Source organism: Mesoplodon bidens (genome assembly GCF_964165515.1).
Source record: "Mesoplodon bidens genome assembly, chromosome: 4".
Lineage (NCBI taxonomy): Eukaryota > Metazoa > Chordata > Mammalia > Artiodactyla > Ziphiidae > Mesoplodon > Mesoplodon bidens.
The window spans coordinates 150,570,909-150,591,197 of NC_138160.1; the positions used below are offsets into that span (position 1 = coordinate 150,570,909).

General features: G+C 63.1%; 1 protein-coding gene across 2 annotated transcripts; it reads right to left on the reverse strand.

Annotated features, from left to right (window-relative positions):
• Positions 1–4,063: 4,063 nt before the first annotated feature.
• On the reverse strand, positions 4,064–16,360 carry MKNK2 (MAPK interacting serine/threonine kinase 2). Of its 2 annotated transcripts, none has more exons than XM_081231694.1 (14): positions 16,232–16,360; positions 15,954–16,089; positions 12,319–12,406; positions 12,120–12,221; positions 11,942–12,039; positions 9,804–9,883; positions 9,406–9,479; positions 9,054–9,158; positions 8,871–8,926; positions 8,685–8,780; positions 8,033–8,227; positions 7,101–7,265; positions 6,350–6,393; positions 4,064–6,001 (listed from the first exon to the last, which is right to left on the reverse strand). In XM_081231694.1, exons 2-14 carry the CDS (start codon positions 16,002–16,004, stop codon positions 5,770–5,772), a joined length of 1,386 nt encoding a protein of 461 aa, XP_081087820.1. In that variant the 5' UTR covers positions 16,005–16,089; positions 16,232–16,360; the 3' UTR covers positions 4,064–5,769. The 2 variants fall into 2 exon arrangements, with proteins under 2 accessions (XP_081087820.1, XP_081087819.1); XM_081231693.1 differs by having other exon boundaries at positions 4,064–6,007.
• Positions 16,361–20,289: the final 3,929 nt, after the last annotated feature.

Genomic DNA, 20,289 nt, shown 5'->3' on the forward strand with positions numbered 1-20,289 from the left:
ACAATGTCAAGATCCTGCTCGTGACACTGTAATAGACTTTTTGCAAAAATGTTGCCACTGGGGAAAATGTTATTTCTTACAACTGCTATGAGTCTACAGCTGTCATGGCACAAAACATTATCTGGATGATGGAGGTTTTTTGGCACCCCCTTAAATTTCACACCCAGGGGAGGGTCCTGGCCCAGGACTGGAGTGGTGGCAAGCCAGTTTTTCACCATCGTGTGCCTGGCACCAGGCCCCCAGTGAAGGGATAAGTGGCCAGGGGTGACTCACTGGGCTGATGACCTCAGCTGGGGAGGCATCAGGGCTCCGACCCACAACTTTTATGTGGCCCCTGCACCTGCGGGGTGGATGCCCCTTTGAATGTGCAGATAAAATGCTGGCAACAGGGGACTCCCCTGGTCGTCCGGTTGTTAAGACGCTGCGCTTCCACTGCAGGGGACATGGGTTCAATCCCTGGTTGGGGAACTAAGATCCTGCATTCCACGGACCAGCCAAAAACACAAAACAAAAAACCCCCACTAGCAACAGGCTCTTGTCCCTGTTTGTCTGCAAATCTCTGCTGGGCACTTGCTCACCAGACGCTCTCCCCAACGGCCTTTGGCACCAGCATCCTGGGACCCAGACCCTGGAGGCCTCCTTGGTTCCAGAGCCAAGGATGCAGCGCTGGACAAGCCCCCTCTTGTTGGTGTCCAGGTTTCTGCCGCCTCTCAGGAGGTCACAAAAGGGAAACTGAGGCCGGGGAGAGCTGGAGTTGGCGGACGTGACAGAAACCCCACGGCATCTTCCCGAAGTTGCCCACAAACCCCAAACCCTATGTGCAGGGGAGCGTGACGCCCATTGGATGGAGGGGATGAATACAGCCCTGTGTGGGGACCGGAGAGGGTTCACGGCACACGATGGCCCAGGACCGACGGGCTCCAGATGCCCATCCAAATGCCAGAGGCAGGCGGGGTGGGTTGGCAGGTGACACTCTTCACCCAGCTGCCCCGCCCCCAAGAAGCCAGCCCTCCCTCCCTCGCCAGCTCACCCCATTCAGGCTTCCACCAACGGGGTAAGTCCTTCCTCACGTCCGACTTGATTTCATCAGGCTTCACTTTAAACCAGTTTCTCCTCCTTCTGGGTGAGTCTAAGACCAGGACAGGCCGCAGTTTCCTGAGACGGAACAGTGAAAGAGGTTGTGAGATGGGATGATCCACGGGGAGGACTTGGGTTGGTGACTGGTGACAATGACGGGAACAAAACCTGCACAAATCCCTACACTCTGGGGCAGAGACAACTGTGCTGGTGATAGAACATTCCTCCATGCATTAATTGAGCACTCACTCTGTACCAGACTCAACACAGACTCGGTCCCGTCATCTTTTTCATTCTTATTTAGGAGAAATTCACAGAACATGAAATTCACCCATTTAAAATGAACACTTCAGGGACTTCCCTGGTGGTCCAGTGGTTAAGACTCTGCTCTCCCAATGCAGGGGGCACGGGTTCCATCCCTGGTCGGGGAACTAGGATCCTGCCTGCCGCACAGCGTGGCGAAAAAATAAATAAAATGAACACTTCAGGGGCGTTTAGTACATTCACAGAGCTATAACCATCACCTCTAGTTCCAGAACATTCCATCCCCCCAAAGGAAAACCAGTGCCCATCAGCAGTCACCCCCACCCCCTCCACAGGCCCTGACAACCAGCAATCCACTCTCTGTCTTTGTGGATTTGCCTGTTCCGGACATTTCACAAAAATGGGATCACATACTATATGGCCTTTTGTGTCTGTGTCTTTTTTAGTTCACTTTATTTTTTAAAGTAAAATTTCTTTTTTAAAAGACAGTATTAGGTTTACAGAAAAACTGCGAAGACAGTACAAAGTTTCCAGATACTCGCCCTGTTTCCCTTACTCTTAACACCGTACATCAGCATGTGTGGCCCTCTTGTTGTGGGGGGCAGGGTGGAGGGCAGCTCCCGAATCACATATGTGATTCGCCGTGATCTCGGGGTGACAGATCCAGTTTGCAGATGCCCCGGACCAGCTGAAGCACCTGCCGTGAGCCCGTGAGCCCTGTTTACTGAGGTGCAGACAGGTGGCCACGGTCGCCAACTTGGGAAAGGCTTCAGCTCCTCCGGCTCCGGGATTTTCCTGCCACTCCTCCAGGGGACGTGGAAGGGGTGGGATCGGCCAAGAGGAAACCACAAACATCAAATGTACAGCGGCAGCTTCGAGAACAAGCTGTGCCTGGCAGCTGCAACTTGGCAGGCGGCAGGGGGCAGGCAGAGGTCAGCGGCGGGGCCTGGAGGGGATGGGCGGGGCTCGGTGCCACCTAGGAGGGCGGTGGCTTGGCATGCGGCACCCACCCCATTCCCCCCACATATACCGGGCCAGGCAAGGGACAGGGCGGGGCCTGGAGGCATTGGGAGGGGGACTGCGGGGTTTGAGAGGAGGGCTCTAGCAGGCGGCTGAGCAAATGCAGCGGTAGGGCCAGGCTCCAAGGTGTGCCTGAAGGTTCCTCTGGAATGGCCAGGTGGGGGAGGATGCCACCTGGCAAGCCTGGGATCCTGGGCAGGAGAGGGGATCCTAGTGCGTACACCTTGCCAGGAGGCCTTTTGGACAGCCCGGAGAGCCCCCCTCTTGCCCCCCCCCGCCAACATGCAGGCTTTCCCCAGGCGCTGGCAGACACCCAGCATCTGTGTGCTCTGTGGCCTCACCAGGCCCGTCAGCCCTCACTGGACTGGTTGCAAGGGTGACAATGGCTCTCGGGGTCCTTTGGGCCCCAAGCCCACACTCCACCTGGCGACAAGAACAGTCCTCCCAAAAATGGCATCTGATGGGGTCTGTGCCCTGCTCACATTCTTCCTGCGGGTGTCCACCAGGGGCAATGAAACAACCACCAGACAAACGCACACTGCTGTTCAGAGCATGACTCACAACTCACAACTCAGTGTCCATCGATGGGTGATGGATAAACACAGTGTGGTCCGGATGATGGACCAATCACTCAGCCATGAAAAGGATCGAGACACTGACACATGCCACAACACGGATGGACCTCGAGGACATGATGCTCAGTGAGAGCAGACAGACACAGAAGGCTCCGGGGGCTGACCTGGACCAGCCCACCCTGGGACTGCCTGCTCCCCACCCCAGGCCCTGCAGAGGCGACCACATCTACTTCTTTCTTGCCCCTCTCACTGTACTACCTGCTGGCCTCCTCACCTGGCTCCTCTCAGATCCCTGTTGTCAGTTGAGGAAACTGACAAGCACGGCAGTCCTTAACCACTGGACTCCACTGCCACCCCCTTTTGGCTCCTGCCTGCAGGGAGCCCTCCCTGATCCACCGCCTCCCTCCCCACCCACATGCCCCCCCAGGATCTGAAGTCAGCCCTGTACTGTCCTGCAGAAACCTGCCTACAGCAAGAACTTAATCATGGCTGAGGGGATGGAGTCTAGAGAGGGAGGTGGGCCAGCCACGAGGGGGAGGTTTGAATCACCGGGTTTTATCGAACTAGGTTGCGCTGTCCAAAGGCGCCCCTCCCCCACACAAAGCTGTTTTCCCATCTCCGTCTGGATCTGGGACAGCTGTGCGCTTGACCCCAACCTAAGCTCCGACGTGGGGAGGTGATGCAGGAAGGCTTCTGAGGCCAGGCCACTCAGATCCACCGGCCATGCTGCGAGGGAGCCCAAGCCACGCAGAAGGCCACGTGTGGGCACCTGGCCCTCGTTCCCAGCCGAGCCAGCCTTGGTGCCAGCCCAGCCCACACCTGCCGATGATGAGTCTTTCCCAGCCAAAGACCCAGGTGTCCTGGAGCAGAGAGAAGCCGGGCCCACCCATGCCCCATCTGAATCGGTGACTCAGCATCACCGGGAATATCAAAATGCCTTCGGGCCACTAGGTTTGAGGCAGCTTGTTGCAACCTGGGTGCGGGCACGCAAACTAGTTTTTATGACTTTTATTAAATCCTTACAAAACAGAATACAAAATACCGGCGTTGACAGTTGGTGTAAAGGAAAACTTCTGAGCTGTATCAGTTCACCTGGTACAGTGGAGTTAAAGTGCTTGGATGTTTTTCCCCCACTTTAAAAAATTGAGTTTTTTTTTCTTTTTTACACATCTTAACGTTGAAACACTGCTGTGCCCCCTTCCCCCCAGCGCCAGGCTCGTTCACAGTAACGGTTCTGACCAGTCCTCCGGGCCGCACTGTCGTTGTGACAGGGGTGGGGGAGGAAGTGGCTGTCCCACCTTTGAGGAAAAAAAAAAAAAAAAGCTGCTCACAGCTCAGCTTTCCGGAGTAAAATGGCCATGGCGCCTGCAGCGGGCGAGAGTCCATTTGTTTCTTTTTTTACAAAAAGGCAGAATCCTCGGTTGCAAAACGTGGAATCACTGATGGGCGAGAAATGATGGGGGATGGCCTCCCCATCCCCGGAGTCTTTGGAAAGGCCAGTCCACAGATCGGAGGGCGGGCGGGGCGGGGCGGCGGCCCCCCACCAGCCACCAAGGACGGCGACAATCTCCGAGACTCGGGGGGCCGCAGAGACGGCGCTCGAGCCCCCGACGCCTCGAGGCCCGCCCCGCCCCCCCCCCCCCACATTCAAGTATTCGTCAAGAACAGGGAAGGGAAGTCAGCTGATGTTCTGGAAAACTAACGAGACAGGACGAACAGCTAGGAGCCGGAGGGCGGTCTGGGCCGCTGCCCGCGCCAACCCCGGCAGAAGCCCGTGTGCACGTGGAAAAGGAAGCCTGTGAATTGCATAGAGTCTCCCACCCGAGGACGAAGGGCGTCAGAGTCTCCCCAGCCCGGCGGGTCACGCGACATCTGACTCAGGCGCGGGCGGAAGGGGCGCGGCAGCTGCGGCCTTTTCCTGAAGGTGGGCGGAACAGAGACGCCGCCCTTGGTGGTGGTGGTGGGGTCCCGCGAGACCCCGGGGACTGGGCTGAGAGAGCTTCTACGCCAGACCCGAGGGGCGGCCGGGCAGGACGTGGCCGTGGTCAGACTGAGCCCTGAGAAGGGGCACTCGGGTGCCCGGGTCGGGGGTCCGCGGGACCCCCGCGTCGGCTGACGGGGGCCTGTCCGGCTCCTCGCGCTTCCTCTGGCGCCCCCCTTCGCGGGTGGGCAGCCCCCAGTGGAGAGGCCAGGGGAGGGGCCCCGGGCAGCCGCAGCTTAAGGTCAAGGTTCGAGGGAGCCCCGATTGTCAGTCGGCGGGGGCTCCAGCGGGCGGCGCCACCCCGCCCGCCCCCAGGCCCCGCCCTGCGACAGGCGAGACGCAAGAAGCCCCCGGCCCGCCCGGCCGCCAGGGTGTCTGAGGGGAGGGAAGGAGCTACCGTCTCGTCGAGAGGAGGTGGGTGGGGGTCGACCCGTCCCTGAAAACACTGTGAGGGCCGGGGAGGGGGGCGGCGAGGTCCCGCCGGCTCGGGGAGACGCCACGCCCTCCTCTCCTGAGTCACGCGGGCGGCGGGGAGCGGCCTTCACAGTACCCGGCGCATCCCGGGCCGGGGCGGCGGGAGGGCCCCACCCAGCCACAGGCCCTCCGCTCTCCTCCCCGGGCGCCTGCTCTGCGTTTAACACCATTGAAAGAAAAAAAAAAAAAAAAAGGAGGGTAACAGGAAAAAAACCCAACAGCAAAAACCTTATATAAAAAGACCCCCGAGCTGAGCTTAGCGCCTCGGAATCCAGCCGGGGGAGGGCAGCCCGCTGGTCACCCGCGGGCAATAGCTTAAAAAAATCTTTAGACTTGACGGGGGGGAGGGGCGGCCTATGTACAGAGGGAAGGAGGGGGTCACGCGTGGTCTCCCACCAGGACCACGGGGGCCGCGGACAGGCTGGCTCGCTGCCGCCGCTGGGCCAACTTGGACTGGGAGGGCGGTGACAGCTGCAAGCAGCGTGAGGTAGCTCGGATGACCACGGGCTGGTCCTGCCCCGCCTCCTCGGCCGCGTCCTCCTCGCGCTGGGCCAGCTGCCGGTTCATGGCAATGGCCTCGGCCGCGAACGACGTGAGGTCTTTGGCGCAGCTGTTCCTGGGGACAGGGCGGGGGTCACCAAGGAGGGGGAGGTAGCCGCCGGCCCGTCCCCCCTGCTTCCCTCAGGACCCTCGGGGTCTGTGCAGTGCCCTGGGGGAGGGGCTGCAGGCCCCAGGAGGCCCCCAGACTCCGCAGGGGGCGGGAGGGGCCGGCGGACTGGAATTCGCGGTGGGGTCACAAACTCATCACCCGGTACAAGGACACCCAAGCGCTTGGACGGCTTCCCCCGCCAAGACTGAAAGAGGATCGTGTAGTCTTCTTTAAACATCTTAACATTTAGCGCCCCCTCCTGGACCCGGGGCTCCCCGCTCGGAGCCCGAGATCCCACACGGGCCTCACCTCTGCAGGACCATGGGCGTGGGCAGGGTGTTCTCCGGGGCGCACTGCAAGGAGACAGAAGAGGTGAGGCTGGAGAGCAGAGCCCGCCCGCCTCGGGGCGCCCAGCTGGCTACGACAGCAGCGGGGGTTAAGGCGGTGCACCTGCCCGGGAACCGAGCCAGGCTGGGGGGAGGGGCGCGGTGGACGTTGCCAGACCACGTGACGGGCGGAGCCTGCCTCTCACCAAAGCTGCCCCAGTTCCCAGCAGGGCTTGGGAACCCCCTCCACCAGCCCATCTGCCTCGACAGCGGGGCCCCAGTCTTTGCTCCCCACAGTGCCAACTTGTACTTTTGTTAAGCCCCCTTGCCCTGGTGGCCTAGGCATCTGCCCCGCCAGGACAACAATTGGGCAGAAGAAACAGCAAGCTCTTCTCAGCTTGGTGGGGACAGAGCCTTGGACGGGGGGGGGTGGCAGACCCCCGCCTGCCACCTGGCTGACCTCAGCTTGACACTCTGTTCCAGGTGAGAAGAGGCCCCTGCACCTCCAGGACACAGGGCCTGGTGACTCACTGAGAAGCAGCTCCTGCAGTCCCAACCCAACTTGGCCAGCAGGCAGTGGGGGTCTCCCTGCTGCACACTTGCCCGCTCTGGGGGGTCTCGATGCTGAGCCGCCTAAGGCTGTCGTACCCTTGCTCTGAGTCACCCCAGCCCACTGGCAGAGGCTGGATGGAGGCCAGCGCCCCCCCCCAGGCCTCCCTGGGGCTCCCACTCACCCCCTGCACCCAGGGGTGCTGCAGGACTTGGGCAGCACTCAGCCTCTGCTTGGCGTCACGGACGAGGAGCTTGGAGATGAGGTCTTTGGCAGCAAAGGAGATGTGGGCCCAGTCCTTCTCCGGAAACTCGTACTTGCCCTCCTGGATGCTCTCAAACAGCATGTTCTGGAGGGGACATGGAAGGTGGGGTGAGCTGCAGCCAGCAAGAGCTGAGGCCACGTCGCAGACGCCTGAAGGGGCAGGCCTGGACCCGGAGGAGCACCAATGAGTGACAAGTTCTGTCAGGGCCCCCAGCCTCTACCAGCTGCATGTGACCTGGGCCCAGGGTTAGGGTCGGGGAAAGTGCCCTGAGCTCAGCTGTCAAGGCCAGGGGCTCTGGCAGGCCAAGGAGGGCAGGGACCCACCCATCTGTGGGTGGCTGGGAGGCTGGGCCAGAGAGTGGCCTCGGGGAGGCACTTGGTGGGCTCTGCTCAAGTGGGGCCCGATTTACTGAAGGGTGGCTCTGGGCGACCAGCCTCTGGGGGGATCAGGCCATGAAGCCTGAGCCTCACATGGTGGGTAGAAGGCTGGAACCTGGCCACCTCAAACCACAGGCCTCGCCCCACCTCAACTTCCTGACCCCTGACTGCCTTCTCCCGTTGGGCTGGGGAACCCAACGAGCCTCTGGAAACCCAGGAAGGTCAGGCCGGCAGTGGCCTGTGGATGTGGTCAGTGGTTGGAGGCCAAGCCCTAAGGGGTGCTCAGGGGGGTTCACAGGCCAGGTGCCCCAGGGTGGGGGGTAGGTGTGTGCATGGACCAGACCTTGGGGTGCACTGGGCAGGCAGGGGTGAGGGTGCACGTGTGTGTGTGTATGTATGTGTGTGTGTGTGCGCGCCGAGGCAGGCCAGACGAGGTGCTCGGGGGAGGGGTGCACGGCAGGACCCCACTCGCACCTGGCAGGCCGGGCAGGCCTCGCCGCGGTCCCAGCCGCAGTCGCTGCCGCAGTGGCCCACGAAGGGCGGGTAGCCGCTGAGCAGGATGTAGAGGATGACGCCCAGGCTCCAGAGGTCGCAGCGCTTGTCATAGATGCTTGCCTCCTCGCTGAAGGCCTCCACCACCTCCGGGGCCATGTACTCGGCGGACCCGCACTGCGGGCAGGGGCAGGAACGGGGGCGTCAGGGCCCGCGGAGGGGGAAGGGGGGGCGCCCCGACACGGACTTCCCGGAGCCCAAGGCCAGACAGCCCTGCCCAACCAATCACAGGTTGCTGAGCCAGCCCCGCCTTCGCCCTGCCGGCCAATCAGAGGCTGCTGAGGAATTCGGCCCCGCCCCAACCTCCTCCCAATCAACAGGTGCCGGGAGCCCGCCCAGCCTCACCGCGCCCGACGCGGCCCCGCCCAGCCGCTCTGCCCGGCCAATCAGCGGCTGTTGCTAAGCGGAAGCCCGAGTTCCGAGGCCCGAGCCGCCAAGCAGGCTCCGCACCTCGAGGTTATGCAACTGTAGCCTGGGACCGGATTCGGAGCCATTCCCGCCCTTTCCGCCCCTGCCAGCTACCCCTCCCCCCCCAGCACCCCACTCGGGGAGCCCTGACCCCGCAGGCCCTCACCGGAGTGAGCAGCTCCGGGGTGGAGATGGGGGAGCAGTCCCCGTTGAGTTTGATGCCACTGCCCAGATCAAAGTCACAGATCTTCACGGGGGACACCTGGGCGGGGTCAGAGGGGGCTGTGAGGGTGGGGGTCCCGACCCTGGGGGCCCTGGTCCACAGGGAAGGCCACCCCCCGGTGCACCTCACCTGGTTGGGGTGCTCACAGAGGATGTTTTCCGGCTTTAGGTCCCTGTGGGCAATGCCTGCAGGGAGAACCAAGAACCAAGAGGGCGGGTCAGGGGTCTGTGGGTGGGTGGACACGTTTACCAGGGTCCTGGGCGCAAGGCTAGACACCCAGGGACCCCTGGGGCAGGCAGAGTGGCCACCCACCTTTGTTGTGCAGAAAGTCCAGGGCGCTGGCCACATCCTGCACCACCACGCTGGCCTCCAGTTCGTTAAAGTGCCGCCGCTTGTGTATGTGGCTCAGGATGGAGCCTGGGCCAGGCCATGGAGCAGAACACACAGGGGTCACCTCCACTGCCCAACGGCCAGCACCCACCCCACCCTGGCAGGGAAGCCCCCACTCCTGCCTCCTCGGGTCCAGAGTCCTGCAACCTGAGCTGGCGTGTGGACCCCACAAGGCCCCTCTGATGTGCAGGCCCCCCCTGAAAGGTTCTCCCTGGTGGCCCTAAGCCCCCGGCCCGTTAGGATCAGATGGAAAAGCCTGCCGGGCCCCACGTACCGCCCCGCATCTTCTCAAACACCAGGTAGAAACGGTCGTCTTCCTCAAAGAACTCAATCAGCTCTAGAACGTTCCTGGGGTGGGGGCAGGGAGGTGAGGGAGGAGTGAGGCTTCCTCAGGCCTGTGGGCAGCCACAGCCAGGCCCAGCAGGGGCCCGCCTTCTCCACCCCACCTACCCACAGGAAGGCTGCGCCTGGGGCCACTGGCCTGCTTCTGCCTTGCCCACCTCGGACTGTCAGCCTGCCTGCCGCTGGGCCCACCCACAATGCCCAGCACAGGGCCTGGCACACTGTGGGTGCTCACTAAGTGCTTGCTGGGGGTGATGAGGCACTCGGGCCCATTCAGCCACTGAAAGATGGCTTGGGGCCCAGTGTTGTGGTGAGGGTAGGTCATATTACCTGTGTCCCTGGCACTGATACAACATCTCCACCTCCCGGAAAACCCTACTCCGAATGTGGCCCGGCTGCTTCTCAATGATCTGAAACGTCAGAGCGGGGAGGACACACACAGACACCAACTGGGTCAGCCTGACCCCCTACAGCCTGAGACCCGCCCCCCCTTCCCCTGCCAGAAACTTCCCCTGTGTCACGCCTGAAGCTCGTCAGAGCTTAGATTTTGAAGTTCTGGAAAGCAGAGCTATCCTATGGGGGCCCAGAATTTACTGGAAGTCGAAACTGTGGTGTCAGAACAAACTGGGGGCAATGTGTTTCCCCAGAGGCATCACAGGAGGGGTGAGCAGGACAGGAGCCAGTAGCTCTCCGCCCCTGACTGCCACAAGCCTTGGGGTGTATTTGGGGCCTGGAGCCCCTGCAAGATACTCCTTCAGGGCAGCAGGTTCCTTAGCCTAGCGGCCTCCTCTCCCTGACCAGGAGACTGAGGGCCACTGTGCTGGTTCACACACCACCCAGGGGACTGGAGGGGCCTGGGGGTGCCTGGCTGCCAGCCAAGACATCCCACTTGCCTGGGCACCAGTCTGGACAGATGCCCCAGCCCCGTAAGCCCAAGTCTGTTTCAGGCCAGGTGAGCGGGCACAGCTGCCCAGGACCCCAGAGCCTCAGGAAACCAGCCCACGCCTCTGTGCCCATCCCCCTCTGGCACCCAGGAGCTCTAAGGACAGGAGGGTTCTGGGCCCACGCCCTGGGGTGAGCCGCTTCATTCCCAGAGAGGGGAGGTCAAAAAGCATGTGCCAAAAAAAAAAAAAGTGCGTGCCAGCCCTCTCCCAGCAAAGCCAGGCCACACACACCTCCTGGGAACCTCTTCACGTGTTGGACCTAGGGCCCCCTCTCACTGGGTGGGCGGGCAGCCTGGGTCACCACTGTGCCCAGGGCTCCCGGCCCACCAGCAGCCTGGGGGAGGGGACGTGGTGTGCTCCACTGGCCAGGCTCCAGCAGCAGGTGGGCACACACATCCACTGGTCACCGGGGCTCGGCCACCACCCTAAGCACTGTCCCACCTATCTAGTGACAAATACACCTGCCCCACAGAGGGGCAGAACCACCAGATTCCAGGGCTCCTTGAGATAATGCCAGCAGCCATGCCCTCCTGGAGTTACCTGAACCTCATTCCGTCCCTTGGGAATGTAGCTAGGGCCCCCCACTCCACGGAGCAGACAGCAGTCCCGAGAGGGGACGGCCTTCTGAGGGGTCACACACGGTACAACTAACCCAGCCCTCTGAGCCTTGGTTTCCCTGTCCGTCAGAGTGACAGAAGCCAGGCTGCCCAGCAAGGGGCCTTAGGAAGGAGGACACTGACCGTGCAGAATGTGGTTGATGCCAGGTGTGCAGTCCTATGGCACCATCACCCACCCAACCCGGGCGCTCCCAGGGGGCGGGGACCACAGCCACCCTGGTCACCACGCTTCCACCAGGGCCTGAGGCTTCCGGCCACCCCGCTTGCCACTGTGCACCTGGCCCTCCTTCCTGGGCAGCCAGCCTCCCGTTACCCCACCCAGCCCAGATGCAGGGTCATGAGGGAAGCCTGGAAGGCTTCTTGGAACGCAGGGTCTGACGCCTGGCCAGGCAACACAGGCTGCGCAGGCGCACCCTGGGTCAGAGGCGGCCCAGGGCTTGCAGGAGGCTCTCGCGGACCTGCCCTGGTCTCCCCTGATGCCCAGCTCCCCCGGGGCCCCGAATAGGGCATTGCCTTTCAATGTTTGTAACCAGTACAGGGAAGCATTCGTCATCCCTGGGGACAGGGGCCTGGCCCGAGTGACCCAACAGGTGAGCATCAGCTCTAACTGAAGCCCCCAGTTCTCAGCGGTCCCTCTGGCACCAGGTCCTTGGCCACCTGTGCAGCAGGGCCACCCCCCTGTCACTTCCCACCCGGACTTGGGGGCTCAGCCCAGGCTGACCTGGATTCCCAGGTGTGGCCTGAATCACCGGCCTTGAGGCCATTTTTAGACACTGGTTTTCCCCGCCTGCCAGTCCAGCAGCTCAAATGCCAGCTCCCCTCCTTTTGCCACCCCTGGAGGGTGCCAGATCCCAGGAATGGCTGGGGAGGGGCGAGGGGGCCGCCCAGGCGCTGGGGCCTGTCTCACCTTGACGGCATACTCCTGGTTGGTGATGAGGTTCACGCAGGTCTGCACGCGGGCGTGGGCACCCTCCCCAAGCACGTCCTCCTGCAGCTGGTAGACATCTGCAGAGCAGGGGGCCGGTGAGAGCCACCCTGGGGCGGCCCATTTCCCCGACACCGCCGCCCCTGCCGGCCCCACTCACCTTCGAACCTGCCCGAAAAGCTGTCGGTGGCCCGGCACCTCTTCTTTTTCTTGCCCCTTTTCTTGGCATCGGGGATGTCAATGGGCTGGCTCGCGGGCATATCTGTGCAGGGGGAGCCGGAGGTGAGGCCCGCCTGGCTCAGGAGGTGGCCCAGCCCTCCGCCACCGCCAGAGGCTCGCCCTCCCCCCCAGCCCCTCACCAGGGCGGGCCGGGCACTCCAGGCCGAAGTCAGGCTCCCCGTGGTGGGCCTGGTCTAGGGAGAAGGCCAGCTCGAAAGGATTCTGTCCCTGCAGGAGAGGAGAGGACAGAGCTCAGGCCCCAGCCCTGCGGGGCAGCTGCACCCAGAGTGCCCCGGCCTCCATGTCCACACACTGCGGAGCAGAAAGCCTGGCTCTGCCAGACCACAAGGAAATGGACCTTTCACCCCCAGCCCAGGGCCCTCGGGGCCTCTGGGGAGGGGGTGTGGTATGGGAAAAGGCCAGACGCAGGCATGGGAGGGGGTGCCGCCTCCCAGGCCAGGCCTGAGTCGCTGTGGGGCACCAGGCCACGTCTTGAGCCTTGGTTTGCTCACCTGCAGGATGGGGCCAGGGCCAGCACCACAGCCCGGCTGACCGCCCGCGCCCCTGCCGGAGCAGAGATCAAAGGCGCAGGGCAGCCAGTGGGAGGGAGTGAGTCAGCGGCTTCCCAGGGCGGGGCTCCCAGCCAGGCGGCCCTGCCTGCTTTCCCATGGCTTCCTGGCCTCAGTCTCCCCTCTGTGGAATGGGGCACCACTGCCCTCCTTGCCTCTCACTGTCCGCTCGTCCCCGCTGCACCTCCCGGCCCGAGACGATTCCCGCCACCACACCTCTGCTCCTGATGCGCCCACAATGCGCCCCGTCCCCCAGCTCTGCGCCTCCTCTCCTGGTCCGACCCCCCTTGCTCGTCTGCTTCCAGCTCCGCACCGCTGGGACCCGGCTCCGGGGGCTCACATGAAAGGCACCCGCGGTCTCCCGCGTGAGCACTGGGCCGCTCCCTGGCCCGGCCACAGCCGCACTGTCCCGTGTACCCTCAGACACCCCAGGATGGAGCCCCTCACAGGCCGCGGTGTCCAGCTAAGGAAACAGCCCTTGAGCAGGGAGGGACATGCTCAAGGTCACCTGACGGCCCCCGGGACTGGGGGGCGGTGCGTGGGATCCTAACAAGGGAACGAAGGCAGCTGGGGTTCCTCCAGTTTCTGCGGATCCCGCGTGAGGACTGGCAGCCCCCGGCAACGCACGAGGCTGAGGCTTTAAGGCTGGGGCTCTGAGGCCCCACCGTGTTTCTCTAGGAGTTTGCAATCACTTAGCTCCCCGAATCCTGGTGGTCCAGGTGGCCAGGGCTTCAGGTGGCCATGGGGGCCCTGTACACGCGGCAGTGGCACCAGCTCTGATGCTGGAGGACCTGGGTCAAGTCACTGCCCCCCTCTGGGCCTTGGGACAAGGGGAAGCAGGGCTCCAGCAGGAGGCCATCTGGCAGAGAAGGAACTCCGGGAGAGCCCCAGGGAGATACCCAGGGGCCTAACAGCAGAAGGGGCCTGGCCAGATTCCTGCAGACGGGAGGCCCGGAAGCCAGTCCGGCAGCACAGGGGCAGGCAGAGGTCACAGGGAGCGGCTGAAAAACAGGCGTGGGCCCTCCCGGCCTCACCACCCACCCACCCTGCAGATAGTTGCTAGGAGGCCAGCGGGCGGGGGAGGGGAGGAAGGCGGCGCTCCAGCCAGTCAGCGCAGGATAGTCTACCAGCACCTGCCCCTGCCCGCCCAGGGGTCCGGCACCCACAGGGAGCCAGGCACACGGCTGTGCCAGCACCGGCAGTCAGCGCTCTGAGAAGGCTCAGTCCAGGGGCGTCTGGAGGCGCCAGGTGACTCCTTCCTCCCAGGAGGAGGGGCCCCAGGGTGGCAACATGGGGGTGATCAAGAGGGAGGGTGGATGTGAGGCTTGGGGCCAGCGGTGGCCCTCACCAGCTTCTTCACCTCGGCCTAGTGACCTCAGCTCCGGGCCTGACCAGCACCCAGGGGTGACTCAAAAGGATCATGTAAGGGCATGAGGACCTCAGGGGGCCTGTCACCGACCCCACAACCCTGTGCCAGCCTCCGATGCAAAGAGCTGGACCCTGGAGAGAAGGGGCGGCCAAGCCACCAAGGTGAAGGGACACTAGCCATGCCAGCTCCTGTGTCCCTGTCACCACGTGCGGGGGGTGCTAAGACAAATGCCCACGCTGTCCAAGGCTCCACTCTCCCATGTGGAAATGGGGAAAAATACATCAGAGACACCTGGCAGACGCCGCTGCCAGGCTGAGGGGAGGGAGGTGGCCGCGGCCCGAGGGAGCTTGGGGTGCAGCGGGAGGAGACACGTAGCGAGGCCGGCCTCTGGCCACCGGGAGGGCCACCTCAGAGCCAGCACTCCCGGCCCAGTGTCCCTCCAACTCCCTCAGGACTCCCACAGTCCCACCTCAGCGCTGGGCTCTCGCACGGCCTGCAGAGGCCAACCCATAGTACCAGGCAGTGTTGCCAGGCCAGGCCCAGGGCTGGCTGCGGGCCTCCAGTCAGCAGGCCTTGGCAGGAGGTGGCTGGAACCATCCAGAAAGTTCGACTTTGCTTTGGCCACTGTGCTGGCCCCCCGCGCTGACCCCATCTCGGCTCCCACCCAGCCCCCGAAGGGGACAGACCACCACCAGTGACGTCTCAAGTCCACCCTGCTCCCGCCCAGCCCTGAACACTTGAACGTGCCAAGGCTGTGGCTGCCCTAGGGGGAGAAGCCAGGATGACAGGCGTGTGGGCAGGGGTGGGGCACTGGCCCAGGACGCTGGCTGGATGGCCTGGGAATTTTAACCCAAACAGTCTCAGCTCGCTCCTCCCACCCTGGTGTGCAGTTCGCCTGTAGGCGCGCGCAGCGTACTCACACACTCACACACGCACATACACCCAGGTCTTGCCTTCTCTAGAGGGCAACAGGTTCTTGCCCAAGAAGGCCCAGGGAAGCCATTACATAACGCGGCCAGCGGGGTGGGGTGGCCGCTGACATCACTGTGTCCCCTGGGCCAGGCCCTGTGGGATCCCTGCCTAGCACCTGCCTGCCCCCCCAAGACTCGCTCATCTGAGACTAGAACTGCGGCGGCCCCATGCCACAGCCATGGGGCCGCTGCAGAAACTTCCTGCTCCGACAGGAAATAGCCTTGGGCCTGGGGTGTCTGGGAGGTGCTGGGCTGGGAGGGCATCCAGTCCACTGCCCCATTCTGCAGACCACCCAGGAGGGTGTAGGGGAGGCCTGCAGCCCTGCCTGGGGTTCCAGAAGGAAGGACTCCGCAGACCCCCGCAGGCCCCATGACGCTGGGGACCGGACTGTGGCCTGCTGACAGTCCCCAGCAGTGCACACTCGACTGAGCTCTGCAGGGGACACACAGTCAGGGGCCCCCACGGGCAGGCCACCCCTCAGTCCTGCCCGGGGTTCCTGGAGGAAAGACCCCAGAGGCCCCAGGGCGCTAGGGACTGACTGTGGCCTACCGAACTCCCCCCTCCTCACCACACCAGCACATGCCTGGCTCGGGTCGGCAGGGGACACATATATAGGGGTCCCCAGCCCGGTATGGGGCTTCTGGAAGAAAGACCCGACAGGTCCCAGGGTGCCTGAGATTGGACTGTGGCCTGCTGACACCGCCCCCCACCCCCGACAATGCACACCAGGCTGGGGCAGCTCCAGGCGAAGGGTGGGGAGCTGGCACGAGCCCCGGGGGGTATCCTGGGGGGCGGGCTCCGCGTCCCGCCACCGGCCACTCTGGTGGTCCAGCCCGTGGCGGCCCCAAGACGACCCGGCCCTCACCTTGAAGGAACGGTGGAAGCCCTGAAGTTCGGCTGTTTTCTTCTGCACCATCTTCTGTCCGGGCCCCGCCAGCGGGGGAGGGGACGCGGGGCCCGGGGGACGGCCCGTGGGCGGGGGGGCGGCCGGTGAGGGGACCCTGTGGGCGGGAGCAGACAAAGGAGGGCGTTGAGTGGCCGCGGCCGGCGCGCCGGGAGCCCGGGCCACGGCGGCGAGGCTCCGTGGGGCCCGCTCCCCGGGTCCGGGTCGGGGTCGGGCCGGGGTCGCAGGGCCACACTCACCGGGGTCGGACTCGGGCCCGGACCGCAGTGCCGCCGCCCGAGACGCGCAGCCCGGAGCCCGCTGCGCGGACCGCGCGGGGAACAGCGCCGCCGCCGCCGCTGCCGCCACCGCGGACTCCTCCACCAGGGCCGCCACCGCCGAGAGGAGCCGGGCGGGCCGCGTCGCCGACAGTTTTATAGGCCAGGCTCGGCCCCCGCCCCGACGCAGACCCCGCCCCTCATGGCTCCGCCCACGCACGCACGGCGGGGGCGGGACTGGAAGGTCGCTCTGGCGGCGGGGCGTGTCTGCGCGCCTGCGTCGTGTGGTGCGCGGGGTTCGGGGGGCGGGACCCGTGAAGGATCCTGGCGGCCGCGGGCAGGGTTGCCCGAGACTCCGGGAGGCCCGCAGGACCCTGACACTGAGCCGAAGCCCGGCCCTGCCCTCTGGCAACAACCGCAGTCTGTCGGCCGGGGCCTAGAATACACTGACTCCTTCGGGCGACACCCCTGCTCTAGAACCTGCCATGGCTCCCTCTTTTTTTTTTTTTTTTTTTTTTGCGGCACACGGGCCTCTCACTACTGTGGCCTCTCCCGTTGCGGAGCACAGGCTCCGGATGCGCAGGCTCAGTGGCCATGGCTCACGGGCCCAGCCGCTCCGCGGCATGTGGGATCTTCCTGGATCGGGGCACGAACCTGTGTCCCCTGCATCGGCAGGCGGACTCTCAACCACTGCGCCACCAGGGAAGCCCCCATGGCTCCCTCTTGCATCTCTGTTCTAGGATCTGCCATGGCTCTCTTTTTGGGCTTCCCGATCCTGGCCCCAGCTGTCGTGCACGTGCACCCCAACAAGCTTATAGGCCCATCTGCCTCCCCAGGTTGCTTCCCAAGAGTTCACACGATTGTTGGCTGGGAAAGGGGACCACATTAGGGGGTGGGGACAGACCTGTGAAGGACCGTCCTTCAGTCCTGCAAAGGAGTGTTTCCCCTGCTTGATGGAGAGAAAGCCCAAGGGGTGGGGGCGACCAGGACAGGAGGCAAAACACAACCCCATTTTTGCTGGGGCCCCTGACCCAGGCTCTGAGAGAATCAGTCAGCTCTCTGTCCCCACAGCCCAGTGGTGCATGGTCCTCAGACCCCATGTCTGGACTCTTAGTGTTACAGGCCTGTGGAGTGAACTGTCCTCCCTCTCCTCCAGGCCCCAGCCTGTCCTTTCAGAGGCTTCCCACCACCCACCCCCAACTGTCCCCCAACGAGGCCTGAGCTGGACCGTCCCCTTGCCTGTTAGGCTACCTCTATTTCTGTGCTGCCCCCCAAGGCCACAGCTCAGGCCACGGGAGGTGTAAGACCTGACCTCAGCCAGCTCTGGGGTGTTTAGAGGGACCTTCAGGGAGTTCCCTGGCCAGCCCCCAGCCCTCCCCTGCCGTGTGTGTGTGTGTGTGTGTGTGTGTGTGTGTGTGTGTGTGTGTGTGTGTGTGTGTGTGTGTGTGTGTGTGTGTGTGTGTGTGTGTGTGTGTGTGTGTGTGTGTGTGTGTGTGTGTGTGTGTGTGTGTGTGTGTGTGTGTGTGTGTGTGTGTGTGTGTGTGTGTGTGTGTGTGTGTGTGTGTGTGTGTGTGTGTGTGTAGACACACATTGGCTCCAGGTGCTGGGGTGGGGCTGCTGGACTTGCCTGCCCAGGGGAAGCCTCAGGCTCCTTCCTCATCATCCCCACCCCTCTCCTTACCTGGCTGTCCCTCTCCGTGTGTACACCGTCACCTGCAGGTCTTCATGTGCTTCTGGATGGCATGGGTGTGTACAGATGCCCCTCGCCAGAAGGCCAGCTCTGAGAAAGCCCAGATCCCCGCACTGCTGGTCCAGCACCCAGCACAGGGCCTAGCACACACACACAGGAAGTGCTCACTGAATAATGCTGAAGAGAAAGGATGTATTTAAGCATGTGTGAGTGCGTGCGTGCATGTCTGTGTGCACGCATATAGGGGTTGGGTAAGGTATGAGCTTCCTGAGGCTGCTTCTGGAGCCCAGAAGTCTGAAATCAAGGTGTCATCGGCAAAGCCACACCCTCTCTGAAGGCTCTAGGGGAGGATCCTTCCTACTTGTTCCAGCTTCTGGTGGTTGCTGGCAATCCCTGGTACTCCTTGGCTCATGGCCTCATCACCTCAACTCTGCCTCATTGTCACGGGACCATCTTCTCTGTCTGTGTCTCTCCTTTCTCCTAAGGACATCAGTCATTGCATTAAGGCCACCCTAGGGACTTCCCTGGCGGTCCAGTGGTTAAGACTCCGTGCTTCCAGTGCAGGGGACGCAGGTTCGACCCCTGGTCAGGGAAATAAGATCCCACCTGATGCAACAACAAAAAAAAGGCCACCCTAATCTAGTACAACCTCATCTTAATTTGATCACACCTGCAAAGACCCTGTTTCCAAATGTCACATTCATAGGTTCTGGGCGTTGGGACGTGGACGTATCTTTCTGAGGCACGCAATTCAGATCAGACAGGAAGGGGACACAATTTCTGGTGTGTGGCTGTGATACATCTATCTCCTGGTGTGGGTGTTTAGCTGTGTCCATCCTCATGTGTGTATCCATGGGGGTTGCCGGTCACGCTGACCTCAGGGAATAGAAATGAACTGAGGTCTTGCTGCAGGGCCATCTTCCTCGGTCCAGCCGAGCTCACTTCCTGGGCAGCTTGATTTGGGAGTCTGGCTGGTGGGGGTAGATTTTTTTCCCGAAGCTGGAAGCACCATCCAGCCCTGGGCGCTGCTCAGAGGAACTGCCTTACCCTCACGCAGCCTGGACAGATGGTCCCTTGCTGGGCCCAGTACCACAGGTTGGGAAACAGGAAGCTCAGAGATGGGAAGATGACCCCCGGGGCTTTGGGGTCCTTCCACCCAGGTCTCTGCCTCCTCAGCCCTGCTGACATCTGGGGCCTGGATCATTCTCTGTGCGGGGCCGTCCTGGGCACTGTGGGCTGTTGAGTGGCATCCCCACTCACTCAATGCCAGGAGCACCCCCCAGTCATGACGACCACAAATGCCTCCAGACACCGCCTGGCATCTCCTGGGGGGAGGATCACCCCTAGGTAAGAACCACTGCTTCTGCCCACTGGGTGCACTGAGTCCCGCCATCCCCCCACCCCGTGCGTGAGGAGGGTGGCCACCAAGGGAGCACTTGTGTGAGTGCTGGGAGGGGTCCTGGTGCACACATGGGCTCTTCAACCAGGGTAGGGGCCATACGTGTGTGTGCACACACATGGGCTTCTGTGTTGGAAACACGAGTGCTTGCACGTGTGTGTGTATCCATGGGTGCATACAGGCATATGCATACAGTCGCCACATGTCCCCTGGAACAGGACAGGTTGGAGACTCACCCAAGCCCTCAGGAGGCACCTAAGCCCCCAGGGCTGAGAAGTGGGATTGGCCTTGGTGCGGACCCCTGTGGGTGCCTGGGCTGTGGTAGCCAGGGCGAGGTAGCCAGGGCGAGGCAGCCAGGCCCAGCCCCAGCCGGGCCTGCACTGGGTGGGGGTAGGGTACTGCTAGTGGGAATGGGGGAGGGGAGGGACCTCTGTGCCTGGCCTGCTGGCTCTGAGACCTCAGCCCTGTCCTGCCACAGGACGGCTGCCAGACCCAGCCAATTCTGTCATCTTCCTTGACCCCATGTACAGGCTGAGCTTCCAGAGGTGCTGGGCGCCCAGGGGCTGGGAGGTAGCTGGGGGCCTGGCCATCCTGCCCACCTTACCTTGGGCCCCAGGAGTCTTGCCTGACTCCGGGCGAGTGAGCCAGAAAACCTGGGCCCTGGCCCCTCCTCCTCTTGCCAGCCAGTTTCTTCCATCCCTTTGGAGTGCATTCGGGGTTGGGGAAGTGACACAGTATGGGGCAGGTCCAGCAGGGCGAAGGACGACACAGAGCAATGGGCAAGACAGGCAGAGTCCAGGGCAAGGATACTCCCCCCACCCAAAGGATGGCATGGGAGACGGCCAGCTGCAGAAGGAGGCTCAGGATTTCTCTGGGGGACCTGGAGTTGGCAGGCGCTGGCCTGATAAAGAAGGACAAGGCTTCTGCAGAAGTTGGAGCAATTCCCTGGCT

Coding starts and splice junctions, on each gene's coding strand:
- MKNK2 (XM_081231693.1), bottom strand. CDS start 16,004: ATGGTGCAGAAGAAAACAGCCGAACTTCAGGGCTTCCACCGTTCCTTC. Junction 12,407..15,953: donor GCTTCCACCGTTCCTTCAAG/GTGAGGGCCGGG, acceptor CCTCTCCTGCAG/GGACAGAATCCTTTCGAGCT. Junction 12,040..12,119: donor CTTTTCGGGCAGGTTCGAAG/GTGAGTGGGGCC, acceptor CCTGCTCTGCAG/ATGTCTACCAGCTGCAGGAG.